This window comes from Chenopodium quinoa, unplaced genomic scaffold (assembly GCF_001683475.1).
Source record: "Chenopodium quinoa cultivar QQ74 unplaced genomic scaffold, ASM168347v1, whole genome shotgun sequence".
NCBI classification, from domain to species: domain Eukaryota; kingdom Viridiplantae; phylum Streptophyta; class Magnoliopsida; order Caryophyllales; family Amaranthaceae; genus Chenopodium; species Chenopodium quinoa.
In genome coordinates this window covers 4,866,223-4,884,294 of record NW_018743858.1, presented here as the reverse complement: position 1 = coordinate 4,884,294, position 18,072 = coordinate 4,866,223, and the positions used below count along the sequence as shown (strand labels likewise).

General features: G+C 32.9%; 3 protein-coding genes across 3 annotated transcripts; 1 reads left to right on the top strand and 2 right to left on the bottom strand.

Moving 5' to 3' along the window:
* Positions 1 to 3,249: 3,249 nt before the first annotated feature.
* LOC110686347 lies at positions 3,250 to 6,076 on the bottom strand. Its single transcript, XM_021862939.1, has 7 exons — positions 5,864 to 6,076; positions 5,683 to 5,820; positions 4,954 to 5,601; positions 4,675 to 4,830; positions 4,448 to 4,572; positions 3,989 to 4,096; positions 3,250 to 3,832 (listed from the first exon to the last, which is right to left on the bottom strand). The coding sequence occupies exons 1-7, from the start codon at positions 6,074 to 6,076 to the stop codon at positions 3,250 to 3,252; spliced, it is 1,971 nt and encodes a 656-aa protein (XP_021718631.1).
* A 4,778-nt stretch (positions 6,077 to 10,854) lies between these two features.
* Positions 10,855 to 13,218, top strand: LOC110686442 (DEAD-box ATP-dependent RNA helicase 47A-like). The gene is made up of 3 exons (XM_021863064.1): positions 10,855 to 10,970; positions 11,072 to 11,150; positions 11,336 to 13,218. The coding sequence occupies exon 3, from the start codon at positions 11,361 to 11,363 to the stop codon at positions 13,044 to 13,046; it is 1,686 nt and encodes a 561-aa protein (XP_021718756.1). The 5' UTR covers positions 10,855 to 10,970; positions 11,072 to 11,150; positions 11,336 to 11,360; the 3' UTR covers positions 13,047 to 13,218.
* Positions 13,219 to 14,509: 1,291 nt separating this feature from the next.
* On the bottom strand, positions 14,510 to 15,985 carry LOC110686346. The gene is made up of 2 exons (XM_021862938.1): positions 15,406 to 15,985; positions 14,510 to 15,192 (listed from the first exon to the last, which is right to left on the bottom strand). Exons 1-2 carry the CDS (start codon positions 15,983 to 15,985, stop codon positions 14,642 to 14,644), a joined length of 1,131 nt encoding a protein of 376 aa, XP_021718630.1. The 3' UTR covers positions 14,510 to 14,641.
* Between the last annotated feature and the right edge of the window lie 2,087 nt (positions 15,986 to 18,072).

Genomic DNA, 18,072 nt, shown 5'->3' with positions numbered 1-18,072 from the left:
GAATGTTCTCCTTAAGATTTGAACACGCAACCTCTAATTCTAGAACTAAGTGTCTTACCACCAAGGTATGTGATTTTTTATGCAATCTTTTGAATACAAAATATTAATATGTAGCAAATGACAATATGAACAACAAATTTAATTACAAGAAAATTGAATCATAAATTACAATCTATATTAATGATCAGTTCCAAGTTTTATTCCAAGGCATCGTGCGGGCCTAAAAACTAGTTTAATTTGAATAATGGGACGGTCGGACGGAGAGAGTAAAATCCAATACACCATCTTTCTAAATCGGTTGTTTGTTAAGTGCATTAGTCCATTTTCTTGAACATCTTCACTTTATTTTTTTTATGTTATCCCTCTCTTAACATGATCCTCACTCCTATTTCTTTTTTTTATTTTTTTTATTTATTTTTTTATTTATTTTTATTATTATTATTATTATTATTATTATTATTATTATTATTATTGTTTCCATGCTCTCACATTCCTTACTTTTTACTTAGCATTAAACTATTACTCACTATCTCTTTTCTATTTATTTATTTTGTAAAAATTTCAACCATACTACTTAGGGTATATTCTGTTCAACTTATATTCACTTATTTCAAGTCTAATAAGTTCGAATAACTTCAATTAAGTTCAGATAACTTCAGTTTAATTCAAGTAAGTTTAGATAAGACAAGTTCAGGAAAATAAATTTTGTTTAGGGTTATACTAGTACAGATCTAATATTATATCATATCACTAATAAATAAAGTCGGTCTCGCACCAGGCCACAAGACAGCGACACTTGGCATTCCAATTTTTCTCCAAGTGTCGCGCCACGTAGGTAACAAAATTAATCATAACTTTTAATAAATATCCTATAACTTGGTTCTATTTCCATCATAAAATTTGTTTTAAAAAATTCTTTAAAATAAGATCCATTTATATTATATTTAATTTATTTAAAAAATAATAGAAAATCAGTAAAAATAATTTTAGTTTGGTAAAAATACTTTCAGTTCAGTCTAATAAATTTAAGGTCAATAAAATTAATTTCAAGTCAATAATAACATAAATATCTATTGAAAAATTAAACTACAAATTTTATCAACCATTTGGGCATCGCCCGGGTACAAAATCAGTCACTAATAAATAAAGCCGGTCTCGTCGCTAGGCCACATGACAGTGACACTTGGCATTCCAATTATTCGGCAAGTGTCATGTCACGTAGGAGAAAATTAGGTATTATTGTGACACATATGATGCTAAGTAAGCGATTTTTGGATAGATTTTTGAAGATAAAATTGTCGAAAAGAGTTTTATTGTCGATATACTTCTATTATTTCATATATACAAAATTAATCATAACTTTTAATAATATCCTATAACTCAGTTCTATTTCCATCATAAAATTCGTTTTAAAAAGTTCTTTAAAATAAGATTTATTTATAATATATTAATTTATTTTAAAAAATAATAGTAAATATTGGTAAAAATACTTTCAAGTCAGTAAAAGTAATTTAAGTTTAATAAAAATAATTTCAAGTTAATAATAACATAATTTAAGTTTAGTAAAAAATAATTTTAGTTAGCTAAAAATACTTTCAGTTTTGTAAAAATAATTTAAGTTCAATATAAATAATTTCAAGTCAATAATAACATAGATATCTATTTACAAGCAAAACTACAAAAAGTGCACTACTATATAAATTATCAAAAGAGATTATATGACCGTATTTAATATTCACACCAAAAGTTTATCCTAAATCTTATATACCATCTGCGCCTAGGCACCAAACTAACTCAGTACTATTTCCATCATAAATTCGTTTTAAAAAGTTCTTTAAAATGAGATCCATTTATAATATATTTTAATAAAAAATAGAAAATCAGTAAAAATAAGTTTTAATCATAAAAAATAATTTTGGTTTGGTAAAAATACTTTTAGTTCATTACAAATAATTTAAGTGCAATAAAAAATATCAAGTTAATAGTAACATAAATATCTATTTACAAATAAAACTACAAAAAGTACACTATTATATAAATAAGTGATATGATATCGTATGTCTAAATATTTTACATTATCAAAAGGGGTTATATGATTGTATTTAACATTCAAGCTAAAGTTTAGGACAATCTGGGCATCGTCCGGGCACAAAACTAGTCACTAATATATAAAGCCGGTCTCGCAGCCACGCCACGAGACATTGACACTTGGCATTCCGGTTTTTCGCCAAGTGTCGAGCCATGTAGGCGACAAATAGATATTATTGTGATTATATTAGATTGCACGTTAGATTAGATTGGATAGATTTGTTTAGGATAGAAAAGTGTACATAAAATAATTTATAATTTTATTTATTTATTTATTTAATTTTTTTTTTTTTTTGTGAGAAAAGGCAAAAATTTAATTAATCACAAAAACGCAACAAGTGCACGGAGGCTACTAAGCCCCTAGGCAAATGCCCTTTAACCAACTAAGCTCCCTAGCCTTAACTTTCTTACAAGCTATACAACAAACTCTATGATAGACATCTATACAAATCCTATTTACAACAATTTCATGTCTAAGAATTTGAGCTACCAACCTGGCAAGATTTCTTTGCTGCCAAATGTTGTAAACCAAAGTAGAACAAAGGCTCTGGTACACCATTTTCTGGAATATGTTCCTAGCACCCCAACACCAATCATTACAAGATTGTATGCTTGTAAAGTTCATCACACACCCCAACTTGTTCTGCATCAAAGTGATTAGTTTCTGACTGTAATTACAATCAAACAATGGATGCTGATTAGTTTCAACAGCATCAGAGCATAGAGGGCAAATATCATCATTCACCATACCATATTGTTTCAGCTTTTTCCTTTATTCTGAGCCTTCCCCAAGTAGCCATCCAAGTAACAAAGCGATGCTTAGGGATATTATATATGTTCCAAATCCAATTGCACCAAAGAACCTCAGTGTGACTAGTCGTAAGCCACTTGTAGGCACTGGCTACAATATAACCTGTAGGACTATGATTCCATCTTTCTCTAGTAAAACCATGCTTGATCTTCTCTTTTACTTTCTATATCTATTTCCATTGCCAACTTGCTTGAACAGGACATCCCAATCTTTTCCAGTTCCTGCCTTTAATATAATAATGGTTAACCCATCTTAGCCAAAGGCTATCATTCTTGTTTGCTATATCCCATACATATTTACCCATGGATGCAATATTCCAAGTAAGACAGTCCTGCACCTAAACCACCCTGCTACTTAGGTCTACAGACTATATCCCACGCAATAGGAGGAGCCCTACTGTAAATAGCTTTGCCATCCCAGATGAAATTCCTACAGATTGCCATAACTCCCTCCAAAATCATCTTGGGCACAATGAAAAGAGTAGCCCAATAAGTATGCAAGGACATAAGAACAACATTAGCAAGAGTGACTCTAGCTGTATAGGACATTGTTCTACCACCCCAAATTATGATTCTAGCCACAATTTTATCAATCAGCACTTGACAGTTAACATGAGACAGCTTCTTAGCATTCACATTCACAGCCAGATATCTAAAAGGAAGATCCCCCTCCTGCAATCCAGAATTTCTAATAATATTGTGCTTCACCTCTTCACTTGTATTGCATAAATATACATTTGACTTCCCATTGTTAGCAACTAACCCAGAAGCAGCAGAAAAAGTAGCTAAACCCCTCATGAGTAAACTAGCAGCTTTCTCATCACCACTACTCATAACTATCAGGTCATCGGCAAAAACTAAGTGATTCAGCTTCACACCCTTACACCTTGGATGAAACTTAAAATTTCTATGTTCCTCAATTCCGTGAAAAATCCTAGTTAGGTACTCCATACAGATGACAAACAAGAGAGGAGATAAAGGATCTCCCTATCTTTCCTTGAAAAAGCCCTACACCTCTCCATTAATCACTAAGGAGAAGCTAGGAGTTGACACACATTCCATGACCATATGCACAAACTAATTAGGAAACCTTAGAGCCAGCAGCATATCTCTTAGAAAATTCCAATCCACAGAATCATATGCCTTCCTAATATCCACCTTAAACATGCAACCAGCAGGCAAACTCTTCCTCTTGCACCTTCCAATCAGATCCTGAACAATGCAAATATTATGACAGATTCTCCTCCCTTGAACAAATCCTGATTGATGGTCAGAGATGATATTGGGCAGAATCTTCTTGAGTCTAGAGCAAAACAAATTTGTAATTACTTTATAAACCACATTTCAACAAGCAATTGGTCTAAAATCAGTACCTGAGTTATGCTGGTTTCTTTTGGGCAAAAGCACCAGATTTGTGCAATTAATTTCTTTTAACAGTTTACCCGTTTTAAAGAAACTTTTAACAGCTGCACAAATATCTCATCCAACTATATCCCAACCCATTTTGTAGAATGAACTTTTAAACCCATCTGGCCAGGAGCTTTGATACCAGGAATACCAAACATTGCCTTCTTTATTTCCTAATCTAATAGGACAAGTTAAAATAGCAGCTTTTTCATCTGTAACTAAAGGCCCCTTACTCATAATGTCATGCTCCACCTTAATGTCACATGCCTGTTCAGAGCCTAGGAGCCATTTATAATAATCCACAAAAGCTTTATTCACCTGCTCCTTCTTATCACACTAAACTCCATTCATGTCTACAAATGCCACCACCTTCTTCTTGTAAGAATGAACTTTGATACTCTTATGGAAGAAAGCAGTGTTATCATCACCCAACTTAAGCCACTTGATCTTAGAATTCTGCTGAAGGAAAGCAAAATAATCTTTTCTGAGTCTAGAAAACTTCTCAAGACTAGATTTCTCTTTCTCCTGAAGCTCAATATTAGAATAATCACATTAAATCATTTTCTGAATCCCAAGCAACTCATTTTTGGCTTCCAAAAATCTTGCACCAATCTCAGAGTATTCAGTTTTATTTAGTCCTTTAAGAACCTTATAACCTCCTTGAGCTTGGTACATTTTCTGCCCAACAACCCTTGTGTTCCAAGCATTCCTAACCAACTCCAAGAAATGAGGATGACTGCCCCACATGTCAAAGAATTTGAAAGCCTTGGGACCAGGAGTACCTTGATCTTCAAAACAAATAACAGCAGGACAATGATCATACCACATCTCAGTGTTGTAGTGAACAAAAGAACTAGGGAAAGAAACAATCCAATCATAATTGACCAAAGTTCTATCAATCTTATTGTAGACTCTTGCTTCCCCAAACTGTTTGTTAGTCCAAGTATATCTAGCACCTACCTGAACCATATCCTTAAGATCACAGAATTCAACACAATCCTTAAAAGGAGCCATTTCAAGATGACCAATAGGTCTGCCCAATCTATCATCTTGAAATAAAGGACAATTAAAATCACCAGAGATTATCCAAGCCCCAGAACATCTGCTTGAAATGCTTTTGAGGCCATCCCATAATCTCTTCCTGTCTTCAGCATCATTCATTCCATAAACAAAAGTACAGTCAAACCCTTTATTAAGAGTTTTGTTCAACACTCTAGTATGAATGAACTGAGCATCAGAAAGAATAATATCCACAGCAAATAGCTCACTTAACCAAGCTTTCAGTATTCTTCCACCCTGCACCTTATTAAAGTTTTAAGTAACACACCATCCCTGAAAAATTCTCTGGTAAACCACTAAAAAGTTTACCTACTTCACCTTAGTTTCAACAAGACAGTAGAGACCAATACGATGCTGAGCAATATAATCCCTGATCTCTGCTTGTTTATTAGGGCTATTCAAGCCCCTTATATTCCAAACCATAACTCTATCCATGCCCCTGGGCAGGAGCTTTATCTAGAGTATCATCCATTGTCACCATAACATCTCCAAATACTACCTGAGAGATCTGAGCATCATCTTTCAAGAAATCAAAAGAATTATGAAGCAACACAGGTGCACTTAGAGTAGCAGATTTTCTAACTGGACTCGACTTTCTCACATTTCCCACAGGCTCATAGACTGGATCAGTAGGAACCAAAACATCTAATTCCTGCACCTCCTGCTCCTTGGGTTCTTCAACAGCTTGGACAACCATAGGTCTCCATACCATTTTCACTGTCTTTTTCTAGCATGACCCATCTGCATGTCCCATTCCCCCACAAGTAGAGCACCATTGAGGCTTCCATTCCCAAGTAATGTTCTGCTCATACAGGATAAAGTTTTCATCTAGAAATTCAATCATATTTGGGAATTCCTATTTTAGATCCATCTCCACGAGATACCTAACATAAGCCACCCTATCTCTAGATTGAGTAGCAGCATCACGCCTGATAGGTTTACCAATTAACCCCACAATCTTCTCTAAGCAATTCTTCCCCCAACATTTCAATGGAAATCCCGGAAGTTGCACCCAAACAGGAACCTTAGCATCATTAATTTCCAATTCGATCCCATCTTCCCATTGTCTGAGACAACTACTTTCTTATCCATCAACACATTCAAAGAAGCAAGGGCTTTATCTTTAGTTTCAGAATTAAGAAATCTAATCAATAATATACCCCTCTTTAATGGAATTACTTTATCAATATTCATTTTCCCCCAAATTCGATGGCAAAACCCTTCAAAAGTTTTAATATGTGGATTAGCAGCAATTGTAAAAGCAACTACTCCTAATTTCCAGTAATCCAATTCATCAGCAATATCATCCATGGTCAATTGTAATACAGGTTTATGCAATTTAGATTGAGTAAACTCAGAAATAGGGTGAATCGAAGATACCTCATCAACATTTGCCGATGCACTGTTTTTCAACCTCTGTTGCCCAGAATCACTTCGCTGCAATACAGTCATCCACTCTAATAGCTTCGATTTCTCCCTTGATTTCGTGATTAGTTCATCCAAAGATTGCTCCAATTTCATCTTCAATGTCAAACTCCAATGGAGGAATTTCTCCCACATTTCCCTTCGATTTCGTTTTATGTCCACCAGCTTAAGGACTTCGCGCCGAAACTTCGCCATTGATGAGTTCATCTCCCTTGCCCCATTTCTGTGTGCCTGATTTCCCTTCTTCTTCCTCGCCATAGCAGAGAAATTCTAGAGAGAGAAACCTAAGAAATATGTTTTGTTGAATATATAATTTATAATTCTTTTGGAAAAAATTATCTTTTTTATTGACAATAGAGTTTTACTTATAGAAACACATCACATATTATAATTAATATGAATATCCAATTAACAATAGAATTTTACTCCTATACGAATAACTACGTAATTATAATTATAAATATGACCATGTATCATCAATTTTTTTTATTTAAAAAAAATATAAATACTACTAATAATAATAATACAAAACATGCCCACAAATAAATACACTCTCTAAAATGGGTATCCTGGAAAACACCCGAGACACGTACTAGTCTAATATCTAATATATATAAATAAAGTAGGCATTTTTGGAGAGCATTTGGAGCGCCACGTAAGAAATATACTTATTTCGACCAATAAGAAGAAAGATTTGTATTTTATTTTTGAATTACAAAATTATGTCGCCACCTAGATAAAAGTAACGAATTAGATTTGATATATCTAAAATTTTAATGCCACGTAAATTATGATCCATGAATTAAGTTATTTAATGAAAAAAATAAAGTAAAAATATAGGAAAAGATAAATTTATTAATTCAATACTAAGAGTATAAGAAATCCAAAAAAAATATACTAAAAAATATTTAAATGATAAACGCTTATAATAAAGTTTGATACCTATCATTATAAGATAAATTTTGATAGTATTTATTATAAGAAATACAAATTGTTCGTTAATTATAATTAAATTAAAATTTGTGATCCTACCTTTATAAATTGACACATCATACGACACAAACAAAATTTCGTATCAATAAAAAAACTCCATCAAGCAAATTTTGTGTTAGTAATTTTGTGTTAATTTTTTTTATCATAAATGGTCGGGTAATAAAAAATTATGTCACCACCTAGATAAAAGTAACGAATTAGATTTGATATATCTAAAATTTTAATGCCACGTAGATTATAATCCACAAATTAAATTATTTTAATGAACAAAAATTAAGTAAAAATATAGAAAAAGATAAATTTATTAATTCAATACTACGAGTATAAGAAATCCAAAATAAATACACTAAAAAATATTTAAATGATAAACGCTTATAATAAAGTTTGATACCTATCATTATAAGATAAATTAGTATTTATGATAAGAAATACCAATTGTTCGTTAATTATAATTAAATTAAAATTTGTGATACTTACCATTATAAATTGACACATCATACGACACAAACAAAATTTCGTATCAATATAAAACCCCATCAAGCGAATTTTGTGTTAATTTTTGGTCATCAATAGCCGGGTAATTCTTAGCTTAATTTTTAAAATCCTATGTTTAAATTAATATTTCTAATTATTACTTACATTGTATTAATTTGGGATACTCAACGATTATATGTTTATGTTTTATTTACTAAATGTTTTTTTACATGCAGATCTAACACATCATACAACACAAATAAAATTTCGTATTAATACAAAACCCCATCAAGAATTTTGTATTAGTAATTTTGTGTTAGTTTTAGGTCATCAATATCCGGGTAATTTTTAAAATCTTATGTTTAAATTTATATTTGTAATTATAGTTACATTGTATTTATTTAGGATACTTAACGATTATTTGTTTATGTAATGGCATACGATTAGATGTTGTATACTTAATATATGGATGGCTTTGGTTATTTTTGAAGATGATGAAAAAATTTTAATGCATAGATTTGATTTTATATCGCAACAACTTTTCATTTATTGGTAGATATATTGATTTATTTTGTATAAATGTAAAGATTTAATTTATATCAATTTCAGTTTGGGTAACATTTTACGGTTCAATTTATCCATTGATGTAGTAGGTTGGTTGTGGACGAGGTTGGTGATTCTATCGAAATAAAAGATATGGTAAAACAATGAATAATGATTTAGGATTGAAGTTATTAAAAATTTATCATTTCACATTAAAGATTTTATATAACGGAAAAATTATCATATTTACAATTTATTTATATTTAATATATTCATTATAAATTATAGTAAAAATAAATAAATATTAAACTTTTGTAATTTTGTCTGAAATTATTAAATACAATAAATCAAATAATTAAAAATCTTAGATGAAAAAACCGTGCATCGCGCGGGCTTCCATCTACTATATATATAAAAGGGAGTTTTTCCCAAGATTTTAGAGAGCCACCTAGGATTTTGATTTTTAAATAAATATTAGAGCGCCATGTAGGATTAGAACTTTAGAGCGTTACATATAAGATTATGCCACGTAGGATTGTTACTTTAAAGCATTACGTGTAGGATTATGCCACGTAGGATTGTTATTTTAAAGCGCCACGTAAGATTAAAATTAAAAAATTAAATTTATTACAAAAATAAAATACTATCTTTTTAAATTGGAAATTTTATCTAAGTGAAAAGAAACAATTTATTTTATTTTGTATATATAAAAAAAATACTATTAAACTTAAAAAATGAAAATCATGTTCAATTGATATTTTAAAAAAATTGGATTAGATAAAAAAGATAATGAAAAAATGATAAGTGATTATAATAAAATATTTTATAAAAATATACTAATAAAAAAAATGAAATCACGTTCAATTAAAGAAAAAAAAACAGTTTTCTCAAAAAAAAAAAAATTGGATTAGATACAAAAAATAAGAAAAAAAAAATCATTGAAATTAAAAGTATATCCTTTCTCTTTTTCTAGCAAAAAAAAAATGTTCATCATTTGTCATTTATTTGATGAATTGATTTCATCTTATGATTTGTTATTACTATAAATAGGCAATAATTCTAATTAAATAAGAGATTTGTAATTTCTTTTAGAATTAAATAATTCAAATGCGTGAAATTAGTGAATGAGATTTTAAAGTTTAAATTAATTAAATATAAAATATTATCTTTTGATATTAGGAATTTCATCTAAATATATAACGAATGAGATAAATTCACAATTTATTTTAAATAAATAAAATAAAAATATTAAATGATAATATGATATAGTACAACGAATAAATAACAGCTCTCTCTCTCTCTTTATATATATATATATATATATATATATATATATATAAGAAAAAATCGTTGAAATGAATCCTTTATCATTTATTCGTCTAAAAGATTAAGTTCTACGTTAACAAAATTAATCATATTTTTTTCTTAAAGAAAAATTTATCATATCTAATAATAAACTTTATCACCACTTTAAATCCAGTATATTTTAAATCCTATATAAATTAATCTAATGTCCCATGCAATGAACGATGATCATAATTAAAAAGTCAGTTCAATCAGAAGTGTTAATTTTGCAAGGATGTTTATTTTGCTAGGGGGAGGGTTTAATTATGCAACTTATCAACTGACACGATCAACGATTGATTTACAAAGGATGATGGAAGCCTGGAAGATTATATTTTCACCGTGTTCACAATTTGAAAAAAAAAGTTGGTTAAACAAATACATATAATTTCACATATTTATTTTCTTTCGATTTTTCTTCAAGAATTGGTTTGTATTGTTGTTTAAACAAACCATTTACAAAATATACCGTGTTTATATATGCGTGAACTTTAATTTTATTAATAGAAACCCGTGCATCGTACGGACTTAAATCTAGCTACAATTAAAGTAATTAAGTTCAGAAAATTCCTTTTAAAAAAAAAAATTTCAGATAAGTTTTATTATGTTTATATACATTAGTTAGATTAGTGCATAGGTAAAAATCAAGTAAACACAATATTTTACGTTTTACCCCCTATTTAACTCTATGCTAGGTATTAAAAAAAAAAAAATGGAGGTTTAACAGGAGGATAATACTTGGGTACTCACTATTTTTTTCTGGAGTAGCCTTTCTCCTTGATTCAGCGCACCCTTAGCAGTAGTATCAGTTTTAGAGTCTGCTTCAGGTTAATTCTTCTCATTTTAGTTTTCCCATCAATTTTTTATAACCATCTTTAATTTTTCTTGTTAGGTTAGATTAATTGATACTGTAATTGTGACACTACAGAACACAAGCCAAATTGAGGATTTGGAGCAATACCAAAGTTTTCCAGATTACCCAGAACTTGAATTCGGTCACTCGTTAGGTAAGTAATTGTTTCATTGCTTAATTCTTCGAATTTATTTTTACATTGACATGCTCCAAAAAAATAAATAAATAACGGGTTATTAAGAAAACTCTTTATTAGGGTCTTATCTTCTTAGTTTTCGCTGATAAATGATGCAAATTATTGGGTTATTTTATTGTGTTCAAATGTTGTGTATTCTCCAGTTTTGAAGAAGATCTTGTTGTGAAAATGCCAGCAATCGTTTCTTCGCGCTTGCTTATTCTAGTGGGGGAGTCCTTACCATTTGGGAGATTGTTACATGTTTCTAGGAATGCTTGTTATTATCACCGAAACGTGCGATTTCTTAGTAGTTATAGGCATGAAAAGGGCCCTCTTACTCTTTCCACCCTCGGGTTTAGAGATTCAAGAGCAAGTAAAGAGAGTGAAGTAGATAAAATTAGAGATACAAGAACAAGTAAAGGGAGTGAAGTAGATAATTTTGGTCAGTTGAACCCTGCATTTGAAGTGCCTAAACGTAAAGCTAAGACAGTTCGTGTTAAGGAAACTGTTGTGAAACATTTCCTCGAAATTGAGGGAGCTCCGTTTGCTGCTAACTCGTTTACTGAGATTGGACTTCCACCTTTGTTGTTAAAGAGATTAGAGGAGGAAGGATTTATGGTTCCTACTGATGTCCAATCGACTGCAGTTCCGACTGTTTTGAAGGGGCATGATGTCGTGATCCAATCGTACACTGGTTCTGGGAAAACACTTGCATATCTTCTTCCAATACTGTCTGAAGTAGGCCCACTAAAGAAGCATTCTGCCACTAAAGAGGATTCTGGAAAGAAGAAAGATGTGGAAGCAGTTATTGTGGCTCCATCTAGGGAACTGGGAATGCAAATAGTGAGGGAGGTTGAGAAGCTCTTGGGACCTGCAGACAAGAGAATGGTTCAGCAGCTCGTAGGGGGTGCTAACAGATCGAGGCAGGAGGAAGCACTTAAAAAAAATAAGCCTGTTATTGTTGTTGGTACGCCAGGTCGCATAGCTGAGATTAGTGCAGCTGGGAAGCTTCATACCCATGGTTGCCGGTTTTTGGTGTTAGACGAAGTAGATGAACTTCTGGCGTTCAACTTCCGTGAAGATATGCACAGGATCTTGGAACATGTTGGAAAGAAGAGGTCAATGGTGGCCTCCCAACATGGAAATAGCCCCCGAGTTGAACGTCAGACCATTATGGTGTCTGCAACTATGCCAATTTCAGTAGTAAGAGCAGCTATGAGCTGGGGAAGAGACCCACTTCTTGTCAGAGCTAAAAGTATAAGCCCAATTAATTCAGCCTCAACGTCTGGCCCTGTGACTGTGGTAAACTCTAATTCCTCATCAGACAAGAATTCACCATCTCAAGCATCATCTGAGAGCTTACCCCCACTTCTGAAGCATTATTACTGCACTGCTAGGTTACAGCACAAGGTTGACACATTGAGGAGATGTGTCCATGCTCTTGATGCCAAGTTCGTTATAGTATTCATGAACTTGAATAGACAGCTGAAGGACACTGTACACAAGTTAGAGGCTCGTGGAATAAATGCAGCAGAACTTCATGGGGATCTCAATAAGCTCACTCGATCAACTGTGCTTAAGAAATTTAAAAATGGGGAGTTAAGAATACTCGTGACAAATGAGCTGGCTGCAAGAGGTTTAGATATTGCAGAATGTGATCTTGTTGTGAATTTCGACTTGCCCACAGACTCAATTCACTATGCACATCGAGCTGGAAGGACTGGAAGGCTCGGCAGGAAGGGTGTTGTGGTTAGCATATGTGAACAGCACGAAGTTTTTGTGATGAAAAAAATTCAAAAGCAGCTTGGGGTGGCCATTCATCCCTGTAATTTTGTTGAAGGTAAACTTGTTCAAGAAGAGGAGGAGAAGCACTGAGATATGAAGAAAAAAACCAAGATGAACCATTTGTTTGTATACCTCAATGTTAAGTGAGCTGAAGAATATTGGCTTTTCATTCATATGTAGTTTGTATACCTCTATACCTATTTGAAATATGAAGGGCTACGGTATTTTCCTCTCCAACTGATATTCCTTTCCAACAGTATTAGGTTTTTGTGTTTATACAGAAATTACAATAGATTATTATTGATTAATCTTAGTCTTACAAATTCTGCATTCAATTATACAGAGTAGTCAATTTAATGGACTGCTTTCCAGATTTCTGCATATCACTATTCTGCGAATTAAGTTCATACAGTTACAACACAGAAAAAGACCGTCTTTTTTAAGGATTTTTATTCTGCTTATGCAGAAATGCTGTGGATTCCGTTCTAGATTTCTTTTAATCAAATAAACCTGTCGAAAAGGTTATGACCAAGAGTTCTTCTAGCTAGATCAAGATGTATTAATAAATAAGCATTAACTATTTAAATAAAGGGATTCGAAATTCAGAGGAAAAAGAAGTAATGGAGTCATACAGAGCATCCCCTTACCACTCTCTAAATACTCTTATTTTTATTTTATTTGCATACTCTTTTATTTTTTTCTCATTTTACACACCTTTTTTCCTACTTTTATTCAATCTATTATCTTGCTATGCTCTTTTTCCTTTATGGGAAGTTGCTTATCACAATTGATGTTAGCCGACCCCAAATCATTTTGGGAATAAGGCTTTGTTATTGCTGACTTGTTGTGGTGGTGGAGTCATACAGATCATCACATGATAAGAGGAAAAATAGGGACAAAGTTGCTTAGATGATCATCAGTCCAAAGGTACAGAATCATGTCATGGACCTGGTCACCTGGAAGGGCTGGAACCTGTTGTGAACCAGTGTGTCAAAATATATCTAATAAGCCAGGTTTTCAGAATCTATACCAAATCAAACAACCCTTAAATTTACAGTAAGCTAAATCTGATGACCACTGTAATCTTTCTCAGGAAAAAAACAGTATTTCACATTGTATCATTTTTTTTTCCTAATTAAAGGACTAAGACCACTCTCAATGGTGAGCAAAAAAAATGCTCACCCACTTTCTCTCTCAACAAATTAATTTGCTCATGGGCAAATTTTTTTTACATTTCTTCTCCCAATGGTGAGCAAAAAAAAAAGCTCACCCACCACTATCTCTCTCTTACTTTTTCAATACCCCACCATTACTTTCTCTCTCCTACACAACACTTCTTTATTTATTTATTTCATTTATATTTTAACAATGTTACTCCAAATAAATAAAAACTAGTTTAAATTTGTGTAACTTATTTTTTTTATTGTTGTCTTTTTTATCGTTAAAATTTGTCGTAAAATTAAATACGTTATATAAAAAAATTGTAAAAAAAAGCTCATAATTTGTTAAATGTTTTTATTTATTTTAAAAGCGGTATAATACTAGAGAACAATTACATTTGCAACGTCATGCGTAATTAAACTTAGGAAATAAAATAAACACAACAACTAAAAAATAACTCGACTGCGTACGGAAAAGTAGCTACGCCATAGTACTTGGCTTTATTTAAGTCGTCTAATTTCTCCCTAATTACGTGGCCCGTATCGTTGCCAAATATGTTCGACTAAATCACGTTTCAGAGATAGATGAATTTCTCTGTCACGGAGGGAAGCTTTTCGCTGTAGAAATGCGTTGAAGTCAAAGTTGGTAGGTCGGCCTACGTTGAATTCAAACGGTGGCGTTGTAGATGTTGATGCTGGTGTTGATTCTTGTTGATCTTCTTCGTAGAACGCTCTTAGAACTTCGGCTCGAGTGTAGTTGTGGCGCTCATCTTCAACAATCATGTTGTGCATAATGATACATGCTTTCATTATGTCTCGCAGTATGTCCTCATCGTACGCCAGTGACGGTTTTCGTATTATTGCAAATCGAGCTTGCAAAACACCGAATGCTCTTTCAACGTCCTTTCGAGCAGCAGCCTGGTGGTCAGCGAACAATTTATCTTTTTGAAGTTGAGGGGTTGTGATACCCTGAACAAAAGTTGCCCACTTCGGATAAATACCGTCGGCTAAGTAATATGCCATGTTGTATTCATGGCCATTAACGGTAAAATTTACCGGAGGAGCTCGACCATGCAGAACCTCATCGAACACTGGGGAACGGTATAAGACATTTAGGTCATTACAAGATCCAGGAATCCCAAAGAAGGAATGCCATATCCATAAATCCTGATCTGCAACGGCTTCCAGTATTAGCGTTGCTTTCTTGTTCCTACCGGCGTACTGCGCTTTCCATGCCGTTGGACAGTTCTTCCATTCCCAATGCATGCAATCAATGCTGCCTATCATGCCTGGAAAACCACGCAGTTCATTTTGATGCAGTATTCTGGCCAATTCATCAGTTGTAGGGTTTCGCATGTACTCGGTTCCGAACTGCTCAATGACACCGGTACAAAAACGTTGAAGGGCAACTCGAGCGGTTGACTCACTGATCCGAACGTATTCATCCACGGCGTCTGCAGCCATGCCGTAGCCTAACATTCTTATCGCCGCTGTACATTTTTGCAGAGGTGATAAACCTAACCTTCCAGCTGCATCCCTACGCTGCTGGAAGTACACATCACCTTCAACGACCTTGTTCATTATACGTACAAACAAAGGTCGTTGCTTACGAAATCTTCTTCTAAACTGGGTGGTGTTGTACACAGGATTATCGGAAAAGTAATCATTAAACAACCTGGCATGTCCGATTTCCCTATCTCTTCTATTCGTACCCCCTCTAGGTTTTTTTGAAGAGTGTTGGGATTGTGTTTGGGGCATGAGGACAGATGGGGGTTGGTATGTGAAGAGTTCATCAACAAGTTGGTCATATTCTTCAGTATTTGAAGAAGATGAGTTTGAACTTGAGCTTGATGATGGTCTAGAATACATCTCGTATTACTATTGTTACTTGATGAAGGGGTGTGGTTGTGGATATGTGCCATGCCTACTATATATAGCAAAAATATCAAATGATATGTGGTTACAAATCTGAATGACCACACCAAGTACATGAATCAAATTTTCAACCACGGAATAGGTATACTATGCTAGTTGACAGTGACAAGTCTTGAGTGCAATAATGTCGGTATCAATGACACAAAGGTAAAGCATTCTGATAAAGTGAATATAGGAAAACGTGGCTATACAATGACAAAGATTTATTGTAGTTATGTCGGTATCAATGACACAAGGTTAAAGCATTCTGATAAAGTGAAATCAGAAAAATGTGACTACACAATGACAGAGATTTAAAGCAATTATGTCGGTATGAATGGCAACTTAAATCAACTTGTTAAACAACTTGTCATTCAATATTGGAAAATCAGAATACAAGTGTACATCTTTCTTACATTGAGATTAACCGCACCACTAATACAACTTAAAAATAAAAGACTAAATTGCGCTTAATAAATAAAAGACTACAACCAAACATGCTTAAGGGCCTTGTAATTTACCCAGTAAAAAATTCTTGTACGACTCTTCTTCGGGAGTGAGTGGCGTAGGCGAATTCTTCATAGCTTGCACCATATCAAACCAGGTTTTCATCTTATGAATGTCAAGTTCCTCCCTTTTCCTCTGTTCCTTGTCTCTTTCAATTTTTATCCTCTCTTCCTTCAGAATGGCCTCCCTCTCGCGAATTGTAGCGAATTCCTTCATTCGTTCGCTAAGCTCAGACGAAGAAGAGTCGTACAAGAATTTTTTATTAAGTAAATACATTTATATATAGCAACAAAAATTTACCAATAATTGCAACAACACTTTAATAACTGCAAATTTAGAAATTTATGGACAAAATATAAACAACTTTGTTTAATTACATATTGCAATATAATTACATGGCCTACAATTTTATTTTATTTTTTTTAAAAAAAATCACATATATATTACTTATATTATATAACTGATTTTAAAAATTAAATAAATTTTTTTTACCTCAATATGGTTGAATTGCAACAACAATATTCTTCTACAAATTTAAGAAAATTAAAATTTGGAGGATTTTAAAGTGTTTACAAAATTATATCAAAATATATCAAAATGCATATCTATTTATAGAGAATTTAATTTTATGACCGTTGGTAATTTTTTTTTTTTTACAAAATATATTTTTCTGAAAATGCTTAATAAATAAATAACCGTTGTAAACGGCTAGTAATTTGTGATTGGCTCCTCCACTGCATATGTCACGCGTCGCTTCTCCACTCGCCAATCGCTTGCACGCGTCAGATCTTCTTCCTTTTTTTTAAAAAAAAATTCTGGCAGCTCAAAACGACGCGTTTTGAGGCGCGCCTTTGAGGCTGCTTCATCAAAACGCGTCGTTTTGATGGTGGGGGAGGCGAAATTTTTTTAGTGGGTCTGACGCATGTGGGGCCCACTTCATTTACTGTTCATCACCAAAAAAGCTCAAGTTTTGAGCATTTTTATTTTTGCTCATGAGCTTTTTTTTCCCCTTTTCCCTTTTCCTCACCATTGTAAGCCTTGAGTATTTTTTTTCCTCACAAAAAAAGCTCATGAGCAAAAAAAAAAACTCACCATTGCTAGTGCTCTAAGAACGATGTTAAGTATTCAAAATGTATCAAGTTTTGAGGGTCATGATTATGATCAATCCAACTTATCAAGAATGCAAAAGACATGGATTGAGTCCATATTATGGTAAATAACTCTTGGAAGTCCCCTTCTTACTACTACAAGGCCCTTTCGTACAATCTCCAGAATTTGACGCCGACTCACCTGTGCACTATAAGACCAGGTGCAGGTGACTGATAGGGTCATAGGAAAGGTACAAGTTGGTGGTCAGGAACATTTCTCCTTGGAATCACATAGCACTTTAGTGTGGACCATAGACAATGGTAATGAGATTCATATGATTTCTTCTACTCAAGTATGTATCTCTTCAAGGTTCCTAGTTTCTCTTATGCACCATAATCGACTACACTGTTACAATTTAATTTATCTGAATGTCGATTATCCTGTTC